This window comes from Narcine bancroftii, chromosome 14 (genome assembly GCF_036971445.1).
Source record: "Narcine bancroftii isolate sNarBan1 chromosome 14, sNarBan1.hap1, whole genome shotgun sequence".
NCBI classification, from domain to species: Eukaryota; Metazoa; Chordata; class Chondrichthyes; order Torpediniformes; family Narcinidae; genus Narcine; species Narcine bancroftii.
Genome location: NC_091482.1, coordinates 10,164,433 through 10,176,935, shown reverse-complemented (window position 1 = coordinate 10,176,935; position 12,503 = coordinate 10,164,433). Strand labels below are relative to the sequence as shown.

General features: G+C 44.5%; 1 protein-coding gene across 3 annotated transcripts in view; it reads right to left on the bottom strand.

The window, feature by feature from the left end:
- The window catches only part of LOC138749415 (rap1 GTPase-activating protein 2-like), a 291,433-nt gene that overhangs the window by 89,846 nt on the left and 189,084 nt on the right, over positions 1-12,503 (bottom strand). For all 3 annotated transcript variants that reach the window (XM_069910700.1, XM_069910702.1, XM_069910701.1), the window contains one exon: positions 8,290-8,374. In XM_069910700.1, coding sequence (XP_069766801.1) covers positions 8,290-8,374 — 85 coding nt within the window. The remainder of the gene's footprint in view (positions 1-8,289; positions 8,375-12,503) is intronic.

The following is a 12,503-nucleotide window of genomic DNA, read 5'->3' as shown; positions in this document are numbered from 1 at the left end:
TCTTTGTATAGGCTAGGCTTTCTTTCCCTGGAACAAAGGAGGTCGAGGGGTGACAATAGAAATATGGAAGATTATGAGAGGCATGGATAAGGTAGACAGTTAAGATCTTTTTAGATCGTGGCATGGTTAGTGTAGCGGGGTTTGAATCCAACGCTGTCTGTAAGGAGTTTGTACGTCCTCCCCATGTCCGCGTGGGTTTCCTCCGGGTACTCCAGTTTCCTCCCAGCCTCCAAAAAATGTACCGGGGGGTTGTAGGTCAATTGGCTGCCGTGGGGCGGCACGGGCATGTGGGCTGAAAAGGCCTGTTACCTACTATCTGTCTGAAAAAAACAATTGTAGAGGTAGCAAAACCAGGTTGAGGGTGAACTGGATGCCTCTCAATTTCTTTCAATGTTCTAAAATTCCAATCAGCCCAGTGCCTTCCATTGTCCGGAGAGAGTAACCCTACCATGCTGCCTTTTCATTTAACTCTGCCACATCCTTCTTATGAGTTAAAAAGACAATTATTGATACTCCAGATATTTTGGGAGGATTGCATTTGACAATTTAATTAAGGGCATATTGCAGCTTTTTGAGATTCATATATTTTTAATTAACTAATAATGGCCACTTTGTGAGTGGTAAACAAGGTACTTAGTTTCATAAAATGGTTGATATATAGATGAAAGCTGCTATGTGCCAGCTTTCGATGGTAATTGTCAGCTATCCTGCACTGATACGGTTATCTTGCAAACTGCCCAAAGGATCATATTAATTTTCAGTCAAAGCAACGTCTTTCTCTCCAGAGATGTCACCCTTTACTGATGGCACCAGAATCACAGGAATGACTTACTTTGTCCTCTTTTTAAATAAATTCATTCAGGCAGCTTCATCTTTCTGTCACCACCCAGCAAAATGGCGGCTCTGCTGGAGCTGCCATAACAGCAGTGCTGCTTCTGGTGCCGACCTGAGGAGAGTGGGGAGTTGAGACACAACGCTCCCTCACAGGGTCTAAATGCCCAGTCCCAGCCTAGGCTTCAAAAGGAGCCAACAGTGGTTTATTTTAAAATTCTGCAACTGAGAGGTCTGGGCACAAGATGGAGGCGCCTATGTTCAGCTGCAGGCACAAGGGGTTGAAGACTCCAGGAGGCAAAAAACAGGGATCCACCCCCAGGGGCTCTGAGGCTGAAGAGCACACAGGCAGCAGGCTGTTGGTGACTCGAGGCGAGCAACCCATTCAAAAGACTTACACCAGGCTGCGGACTGCTTTAGTGGCTGAATGGATACTAGGTACTGGAACCAAGATGCGAGAGGGATCCGAGAGGACTGAAGGCTTCCTCATCGTGTTGGAGATTTGGATCTGGAGCTTGGATTGACGATGGTTTGGACTGAAGGCTGTGTGACTGCACAGGTTGCAGGAGCGCTGGAGGCAAATTCACGAACGCTCAGTGACTCTTGGGGGACTCTCTTTTGCTTCTCTTTCTCTGACTGTAAGTGGCAGCGGGCAATTTCTGCTGATGGAGAATCTTTGTCTGCCTTACGGTGGACTAAATGAAATTTTGTGTAATATCACATTTTCTGTTTTATTACATGACAATAAAAGAATCTTGAACAAAATAATGTTGAAAATTATCCACAAAATTAAAATCCTGCATATGTTGAAATTTTGGATCAAAAGTAGACTATATTGGCAATATCGACATACAAAGAACCGACCAAGAACACACACCTCTTTCTTCTCCGCTCTATCCACCCTCCTTCGACCTCCCATTCACTCTCAATTTACGAAGAGGCCAAAGCCAAAGCCAACATGGCAGCCACCAAGGCTAGCTCTTGCGAGAGGATGGCCACCCCCTCATAGGCGCTATTTTCCACAGATACGCTCTTGTTTTCACCCACAGCTGTTCAATCGACCCCCCCCTCACCCCCGGCATTTATCAACCCACTTTCGACCCCCAGGCACTAATCAGAACCCTTGGATAGTCCCATCGACTCCCAAGGGTCGATTATCGACCCCTTTGGTAGCCCCTGCTCTACACTGTCTACAACTCAACCAAAATTGGTGTCCCCTACAAATGTACTGACCCACCCACCTACCTTTTTTTTAATCTGTCATTTATATACAGTATATATCACAAACTACAGGGGCCCCAATGTTATCCCTGTAGAACACTACTGGCCAGGTGCATCCGATCAGAATGACATCCTTCCTCCACTGCCCTCTGGTCAGCTATTTCTGGATCCGAATGTTCAGTTTGCCAGGGAACCCAGAAGATTGCTCAGCAACAAAGCATTACAACATTAATTACATCTTAAAATGCTCTGGGAAATAATGAGCATGTGAAGCTAATTTTATAGTTCACTCTGCAGCTGAATATAAGAACGGTTGGCACGGTTGACATAGGGCGGAACGGTTGATGTAGTGGCTAGCGCAACGCCTTTACAGTGCCAGCAATCGGGACCGGGGTTCGAATCCCACACTGTCTGTAAGGAGTTTGTATATTCTCCCCACGTCTGCGTGGGTTTTGGTTTCCTCCCACCATTCAAAACATACTGCGGGGTGTAGGTTACTTGGGTATAAATTGGGAGGACCAAGATGGCCTGTTACTTTTCTATATTTCTAAATTTTAAAAAATTTAAAAAATGTTTAATTTAAAAATTTTAAATTTTAGAACTAGAAGGAGGTGTCAGCCATCTGGCCCCTTGAGTCTGCACCATCATTCAACGATCTTGCCTGACCTGGTCATGGACAGCTCCACCTACCTGCCTTTTCCCCACCACCTTTAATTCCTCTACAATGCCAAACTCTTTATTGAGATAGCCTCCACTGCTTCCTTAGGCAAAGAATTCCACAGATTCACTCCTCTCTGTGATGAGCAGCTCCTCCTCAAGTCTTTCTTAATATTATCTGGGTTGATTTCAAATTAACATCATGCATGGCATGTCACTAGAGTACCATTCCACTTTAAAGAAGTTGTGCTTTTCTTATAGAATGTGGTAATTTCATTCCAAAAATACTCACAATAAAGGATGAGGGTAAGACATGAAAATCTGCAGACACCGTGGTTGAAGTAAAAACACAATGCTGGAGAAACTAAGCAGGTCAAACAGTATCCTTTATATAGACATACATACATACAGAATGGTAGCAGGCCATTTTGGCCCTCGAGTCTGTACATCCCATTAACCTAGCCCCGGTACATTTTGAATGGTGGGAGGAAACCGGAGCCCCAAGAGAAAACCCACGTGGACAACATATAAACTGCTTACAGACGGCGCAGGATTCGAACTCAAGTCTGGCGCTGTAAAGGCCCTGTGCTAACCGCTCTACCAACTGTGCTGCCTTCAAAGCAAAGATGAAAATACATAATCAATGGTTCGGGCTTGAGCCCTTCATCAAGGTATGAGCAAAATGTGGGCAGGCACCTGAACAAAATAGTGAGGGGAGGACGGGAGGGTCAGGGGTGGAGCACAGTCCCAAAGGCAGGAGTTTATAGATGTATAAAGGAAGAAGGGAACAACAGTAAGCAGGGAGAGGGGGAATGGCTCTGTGATTGGAGATGGAAAGGCGTGGAGAGTTGGAGGAGAGAAGACAAAGGGAAATAGAAGGGAGGGAGTAAGGAGAGCAAGCTAGCAGAAACCACAGGTCAACGCTATTGCCATCCGGTTGGAGAGTACCCAGACATAAAATCAAGTGTTGCTTCTCCAATTTATGGGTGGATTTGGTGGGACGGTACATGAGGCCATGGACAGATAAGCCAGCATGGGAGTGGAGTGCAGAATTGAAGTGCTTGGCCACTGGGAGATCCCTATCAATGATGCGGGTCTCCCAGTGAAGGCCACAATGAAGGATGCTATTTTAAGGTTAGACACAAGAGGGAGCCACAGTCCAACTGCTTCGTGTTTTACATGCTGGAGTTTAAAAAGTTCCTCTTACAATTAACCTCCCATAAAGTGCATCACCTCACACTTGTCTGGGTTAAACTTCTCTGACTCTATTAAATCTCTGGTGAGTCCATACTTGGAATATTGTGTTCCATTCTGGTTGTCTCATTAATGTGGAAACTATGGAGAGAAAGCAGAGATTTACCAGGATGTTGCCTGGATTGGAGAACGTGTCTTTTGAGTCAAGATGAACGGAGCTAGGGATTTTCTCTTTGGAGCGAAGAAAGATGAGAGGTGACTTAATAGAGGTCTAAATGAATATGAAAGACAATCAGCACCTTTCTCCCCAGGGTGGGAGTAGCAAACACCAGAGGACAAAAAGAGAGGGAGGTTTAGGGGAGACATCTAAGTTTTTTTTAAACACAGAGAGCAGTGGGTATCTGGAATGCCTTGCCAGGGATGGTGGGGGAGACAGACACATGGATGAACAATAACAAGAGTTATGAGGTAGGAAGGGTTTTGCTTCTTTTTAGTTTTAAATATATAGATAGGTAGCTCGGCATAACATCATAGACTGAAGGGCCTGTGCTGTGCTGTAATGTTCTTTGCTCTGTTCATATCTGTAATTGATCTATATCCTGTTGTATTATTCAATAACCCTCTACACTGTCCTCAGCTCCACCAACATCCACCGCCTATCCATCCAGAGTCGGCATCAAATTGGGGGGGAGTGGGGGCATTATGATAACGTAGGGGGGGGGGGCACAAACTGCCATTTGTGTGGCAGTTTCATGTGCCGTTTCTGCTGCTTGTGTTCGGGTTGGGGGGGGAACAATAACTCATTAGGGAGGGGCATGGCCTGCGAATGCCCTCCCCCACCATGACGCCAACCCTGGAACCATCTTTGTCATTTCTGCAAAAAACTCAATCAAATTGACAAGATGAGTTTAATTACTGAATTTTTACACATATAATGCGCACGTTAAATACATTTTTTACAAACAGGGTAACCCACTGCGCATTATCTCTGTAAGTGCACCATACCAGAACTCTTTTACATGTTGAATATAAAATTGAAGTTGATTGAGCATAAACTGCTTTTGCATTAAAATTTATTTTTAATTGCTTGAATGGGATTGTTGAAAAAAAGTGCTGAAGTCAACAACCATAAAACATCTGAAATAACTAGTAAAATAATGACGTTGTTTACTCATCTTCTTCATTATCATCTGTAAATCCTTCAAAGTCGGATTCTTGTTCACCGTCTTCATTAAAATACATTAGGAATAGCCAAAAAAAGTGGTAGGTGCCTACAACAGGCTGCCTGGTTGCACCAGGCACAATAGTAGAATATAAAATGGTTGTAGGTAGACATGAATGTGCAGGGAATGGAGGGGACGTGTGAATGTGCAGGGAATGGAGGGGACGTGTGAATGTGCAGGGAATGGAGAGGACGTGTGAATGTGCAGGGAATGGAGGGGACATGTGAATTACAGGGAATGGAGGGGACGTGTGAATGTGCAGGGAATGGAGGGGACGTGTGAATGTGCAGGGAATGGAGGGGACGTGTGAATGTGCAGGGAATGGAGGGGACGTGTGAATGTGCAGGGAATGGAGGGGATGTGTGAATGTGCAGGGAATGGAGAGGACGTGTGAATGTGCAGGGAATGGAGGGGACGTGTGAATTACAGGGAATGGAGGGGACGTGTGAATGTGCAGGGAATGGAGGGGACGTGCGAATGTGCAGGGAATGGAGGGGACGTGCGAATGTGCAGGGAATGGAGGGGACGTGCGAATGTGCAGGGAATGGAGGGGACATGCGAATGTGCAGGGAATGGAGGGGACATGTGAATGTGCAGGGAATGGAGGGGATTTGTGAATGTGTAGGGAATGGAGGGGACGTGTGAATGTGTAGGGAATGGAGGGGATGAGTGAATGTGCAGGGAATGGAGGGGACATGTGAATGTGCAGGGTATGGAGGGGCCATGTGAATGTGTAGGGAATGGAGGGGATGAGAGAATGTGCAGGGTATGGAGGGGACATGTGAATGTGCAGGGAATGGAGGGGACATGTGAATGTGCAGGGAATGGAGGGGACATGTGAATGTGCAAGTAGCAGAAATAATGTGGACATTGCGTCCAGTGCAGACATTGTGGGCTGATGAGCCTGTTCCCATGCTCTGCCATTCTATGAGGCATAGAGACTCTTGGTTTTATGACTAGAATCTGAGAACTGATCAGTTAAGCAACTCCATAGGAGGTGAAGATATATTACCGACATTACAGCCTGAGCCCTTCCTCAAGATATAAACAAAAAACAGGCAGATAGCTTAATTAAAGACTAGAGATTAAGGGGGAAGAATGGGAGGGGGTGAGAGACCTGACCAACAAAAGGAGTTAATTGGATATGATAAGAGGAGAGGTGAGAATTGATTTTGGTTCTGTGGTTGCAGGTGGTCTTAGTCTGGCAGTGCATGAGCAACTTGAAACATGCAGAAAACTAAGAAAATGACTTGTTAGCCAAGACTGATTCCTTTCTCGTCTTGAAAGACTTCTTCATTGTGGAACTCCAAAGCAACAAAATGAGACCATTCTACTGATTTTACCACGCAAACAATTTGGAGCCGACACAACCAGCAACATAACATAAATGTTTGAGAGCATTTGTCTAACTTGATATAAATGCCAATAAATTACAACTGAGTAATTTTGTAAAGATTAATTAAGGAGAAAGAACACTGTCTTTTATCATGGCCTTGAGGTAGCTCAGAGGAGTTGTCAAAATAGCAGCAGTTGATAGAAAGAAGGCACCAAACACATGAATTAATTAGCATTTCTTTGGCTAACTTGGATCAGTTCCACTGACAGTTTGTAATCAGAGACAACAAAGGGAGAGAATTTATATAACGTGTGAGCAACATCACAGGTGAATCAATCAAACACTTCAAGGATCAGGAAGAGGAGGCTCAATTTTGGGTGTGCAAAGTCAATTTGTGCAGAACGTAACTGGTTTTATTTTTGACAAATTTGAATGAAATGAGATTCCGGTGCATTTAGCATGAACTCTGGAAATAAGGCGTGTGGAGTTTATATTTGAACAGGACCCAAGTGAGACGATAAGGAGTGCTGGAAGCAATTCCCCTCTGAGTTTATACAGAATATGGCATCAGAACCCTGGTGAATTTATAAAGAGCATTGAATCAGGACCCTGGTGAGTTTATGTGGAGTAGCAGATCAGGATCCTGGTGAATTTATATAGAATATCCGATCAGGACCCTGGTGAATTTATATAGAGTATTAGATCAAGATTCTAGTGAATTTATATAGAATATCCGATCAGGACACTGGTGAGTTTATATAGAGTATTGGATCAGGATCCTGGTGAATTTATACAGAGTATTGGATCAGGATCCTGGTGAATTTATATAGAATATCCGATCAGGACCCTGGTGAGTTTATACAGAGTATTGGATCAGGATCCTGGTGAGTTTATACATGGTATCGGATCAGGATGCTGGTAAGTTTATACGGAGTATCGGATCAGGACCATGGCAAGATTATAGGGAGCACTGGTTCAAAATCCTGGTGAATTTATAGGGAACATCGGAGCAGGTAATTGGTGAGTTTATACAGAGCATTGAATCAGAGAACGACCCTGTGAGTTTACAAAAAAAGTGGGAATGGGGCCCTGGAAAGTTTATAAGGAGTGTGGGCATGGACCCTCCCCCCCCTCCCCGCAGTGAGCAAGAATTATGATTTGGTGAAGTAGATGCTGAACTCCTGGGAGATGGATGGCAGATCGTTGCAGTTTCCTGCACAACCTTCATCAATGAAGAACATTGGGATGATGCTAAAACTGCAAGTTTACTGCCCTGGAAGGTCTTCATAGCCAGCAAAGTGGAGAGGAGAATTGGGAAAGGATTTCTAGTTATGGCAGGGGAAAAGAGGTCTAATGGAAGAAAATTCTCATGTGTAAGTACCAAACATAAATGGTAGCCACCAATAAATCCGCTAAAGAATTTAGGAGAAATTTCTTTACCAGGGAGAAAGTATGGAACTCATTGCAATGAGAACTGTTTGCAATCATGGTGGTTAAGGAGAAAATGATTGACCACTGAGGGAGAAGAGGAAAGAAGAGGACATTGAGTGAGCATGACCAGGAGAAGGATCAGATAGACCTAGATGTCTGATGTGTGCTACTTCATTCTCCAAAGCTACTTAATCAATGTGAGGGTCGATTTTGATTCTCAAACATTGACAATTCCTTTCCCCCTCCCACAGATGCTGCTTGACCCGCCAGGTTCTTCCAGCAGTTTATCTTTTGCTCCTAATTCAAGTAAATCTCTGCTGCCTCTGGGCAAATTAAATTTAGACACAATTAATCACGCGATTCACCCCGACTGGGAGTTCAGAGCAAGCCACGTACCCTTGTGGAGGGGGGAGCGGTGTGAGGCGGTGACAGGTGCGGTTCCACTGTGCTCATCTCGGCCCTGTTGGATATTTCCTGCTTCCTGTGGGAAAAATAAGGAAGATCTGTGAGGATGGGTGAAAGATGCCATGAGGATTATCAAGGCCAGTGAGGCCAGCCAGACTCTGAATTGTATACCTGTCTAACTGGATGATTCTCCTCAACCAATCTGCTTAACCTGAAGTAAAACACGAAAATCTGTAGACACCATGGTTGAAGTAAGAACACGATGCTGGAGAAACTCAGCAGGTCAAATGGAGTACTTTATATAGCAAAGGTTAAAGAAAACTTAACCAACATTTCAGACTTGAGCCCTTCATCAAGGTATTTGTTTAACCTATTGATGATACAGAGCTGAAACCCTGTAAGTTATCCAACGAAACTGCTGGAGAGTTGGTCCCATCCATCAAAGGCCACAACTGGAAGCACTGTCTCAAGAAGGCAGACAGCAACGTAAAGGACTCCATCACCCTGGGCACAACCTCTTGCTACTGGATAAAGATACAAAATCAGTGTTTCGGGCTTGAGCCCTTCAATGGGTCACTGGGGACGATAAAGTATCCTGACCCAGAATACTGATAACTATTTGTACCCACAGATGCTGCCTGATTCACTGCGTTCCCTGCACTGATCAAAGGATGATGATCTGTTGCGACATGGCAGTAGAGGGATAAACAGAAGCCAGGATACTGGGGATGACCCTTGAAAATATGCCAATAGGCCTATTATGTCGTGAGAAAGAAGGTGTGTACTTGGGCTAATGTCTTAGTGGTGCCACAACATCTCTGGCCAGACAATGCAAAAGTGCGGGCCCAGATGGTCTCTGGAGTAAACACCCAAATTTGGATCAAACATGGGTTCTTCCAGCATTTTTGCATATCTTTCATCTCCTTTTCTCTTGCTCTTTCTCTCTCTCATCCCCTTTGTCTCTTTTCCCTCTATCTTCGTTCCTCCTGCTCTGCATTCACAGAGCCACCTCCTCCCCCTGATGAATTCTCAGCTTTCCCCAGAAGTAAAACACGAAAGGCTTGCGACACCACGACTGAAGTTGAAGAGTTCTCATCTCATCGTCCGTCTCCATCCTCCTAGCCATGTCAGATTATGGTCTTTAGCCTATTGGCTTGTGCACCTCCCCCCTACCCTTTCTTCTCCCCCCCCTACCCTTTCTTCTCCCCCCCCCCACCCTTTTAATTCAGACACCTGCCTGCTTTTCACTCAGCCCTTGAAGAAGGGCTCAGGCCTAAAACATTGGTTATAGACACTGTAGGACCTCCAGCACTTCTGTGTTTTTGCAGTTAAATGAACCACAGCTTGAAACTTTGGTGATTTCAGAATATGACGCAGTCTGCAGATTCCATTGAGATATTTGGAGAATTGTTTTGAACCTACTGTTGTGAAAACCAATTCACCAGTCTTAATAACAAGGATAATCAGTAATGAAAGAGCAACCCATGAGTAGGCCCATAAACCAATGATTACTTGCTCTTTACCGCACTCCTGGAATGGTTGATGTGCTTGTATTCCAAGCAATTTGTTACACTGGTGTCGTGAGATGACAGGGGAACAGAGGGTCTGTTACACAGACAATCTCATTACAGCTAAATTAAGGTTGGCTATTGCTTTTCACTTGGGACATTTTGCTGTTTGCCTAAGGCCGGTCCCGTTGTTTATTTTCATCTTAACAGCAGAGTTCAAAAACGACCCCAGCTTTCGGCACAGCTGCAGATTTGAGGGGACCTCTCTGGCAGTCTGAGGGGTGAGAAATGAAAAGTCAGGGGGATGGGTGCTCTGTGTGACCAAACTGGAAGCACTAAAGAAAGACACGTTCAAGTGTCTCTGCCTTTCAGTTTGCAGCAGTAAGGTTCACGTTAGGATGGATCCCTGCCTGCCCGCTTCTCCTCTCCTGGCTTGGAAGAAGTGAGGGGTTTGCTTGAGTATGGATGGAGGTTTTGCGGAAACTTTACCAAAAGTAAAGCTGCAATCTGGCTACTGAGCTATTCACAGAGGAAATGAAGAGTTGGATTTAACCACCAAATCAGATCCTTTGATATGTTCAGACGGTACAGTTTTTTTCACCACTGAATCTAACATCAGGATATTTCAAGCTTTTGATGCTGAGCCAATTGATGTTCTTTGTGTGAACTTCATGTGATGTCTCAGGTTTCCTGCCGATTACCACATCATTCAGCTACGAATGGAAAATTTAGCGAATGACTACACTTCGGGAAGTATGTTGATCTGTCCTTTAGGGCCAAGATCTCAAACCTAGCATCAAATTCATGGCCTGGCAGGCCAAAGTGATCCTCTCACCCTGGACCTTTTGGAGGCTTGGCAGAACACTGCAAAAATCCTCCAAATTCACTGGGAGAAGGAGAACAGACAATATCCTCTCTCAGGCCAACATCCAGACAGTCAGAAACTTTTTGACATTAAAATGTCAAAATTATGCTCTAAGAGTAGTTTTCAAACTGCCCCCCTAAGCTCACATTCCACCTTATGTATTCCCTATGGCATAGGTGATCTGTGATTAGTAAGGGATTGCTTAAAGAGGTATCCGAGTGGAAAGAAAAAGTTTGAAAACCACTGTTTTAATTGTCCCTTATTGACTCGTTATGTGCACGGTTTCATAACTCTAAAGGAAATGGGTCAATGACAATATTTCTCAAGCAAAATATTTCAGTAACAATTGGGTCATGAGCAGTGATTCTCAACCTTCCCTTCCCACTCACATCCCACCTTATTAATTACAGAGCACCTATGGCATAGGGATTACTTAAGGTGGAATATGAATTTAAGGGGGGCAGTTTGAAAACCACTGCTGAAAGGTGATGGAATGAAAATTTAAGAGAGATGCGCTGGGCAAGATTTTTACTGAAAGTGGTTGGTGCCTGTTAGGGGAAGTAATGGAATCTGATATGTTAGGGCGGCATGGTTAGTGTAGTGGTTAGCACAATGCACTAGTGACCCAGGATTGAATCCGCCTGTAAAGAGTTTGTAGATTCTCCCTGTGTCTATGTGGGTTTCCTCCGACCCTTAAAAATATGAGGGTTAATTGGGGGTATTAGGGAAGCACGGGTATTTATTGTGTGCAAGCTGCAGAGATTTAGTTTAATCTGACACCATGGAGAGAAACATAGAAGTCTGCAGACGCTGTGATTGAAGTAAAAACACAATGCTGGAGAATCTGGCAGCAGGTTCAGCACAGACTATGGGGCAAAAGGCTTGTATCTGTGCTGTACTGCTCTATGTTCTATGTATGTTCTACCCACATTGCCCATATGCCACTAGACTCTGAAACAAGCACCTCTAAGGTTTCTCATAGCAAGAAAACCAAAGAAAATAATTCAAAGACATGTTACATTCTTAAGGACTCTATGGAACCAGGCCAGTGACCATTGAAGGTGGAGAAAGAGCATCTGCGAAGTCACTGAGTTCCTGGGGTTAGCAAGTAGAGGTCTTGTGCTAAATCTCCTATGGTAAAGGCCCTGTTCCATTGTTCCTGTGGCAGTCTGAGGATCCTGCATGGCCCACCGATCTGGAGGGGAAGTAAGTCAGCCCTGAGGGATGACCTGAGAAGAGGATCTGTGCTTCTCCCCTTCCACTTCCTCCTCTCCCCCCCCCGCACCTTTTACTTGGGTTTCCGCCTTTTTTTCATACCTGACATAGGGCCCAGGCCTGCAACATTGGTTAACCTTTACTTTCTCTGGATGCTGTGTGACCTGCTGAGTTTCTCCAGTGTGTTTATGTATTGCATTGTTAGGCAATTGCTAGGCAATTTTTTTGCCATGGTGGTTCTCTCTTGAAGGGACACCAATGTAAACTTATATTCCAATATTCTACCCACTGGTGGGACCAGGCAGAGAGCAATGGATCCATTTAAGTTTCGGAAATCGCGATTGATATGATGGCTGATCGACTGATGGGCTAATTTAAATCACTCCTTATGTAGATGAGTTGTAAAGGTATCAGTGTGGGATGATGTGTGAGACAATAGATTACAGGGAAATAAATAGTTGTGGAAAACCAACATAGACTCAATGGACCAAATGGCCTCTCCCTATGTTGTGAGGAAATACGAATGTAAGAAATAGAAGGAAGAGCAACCCATTTGGCCCATCAAGTGGAATTTGCTCAGTTAGGTAAGTTGGCCAGGATGGATGAATTGGGAGAAA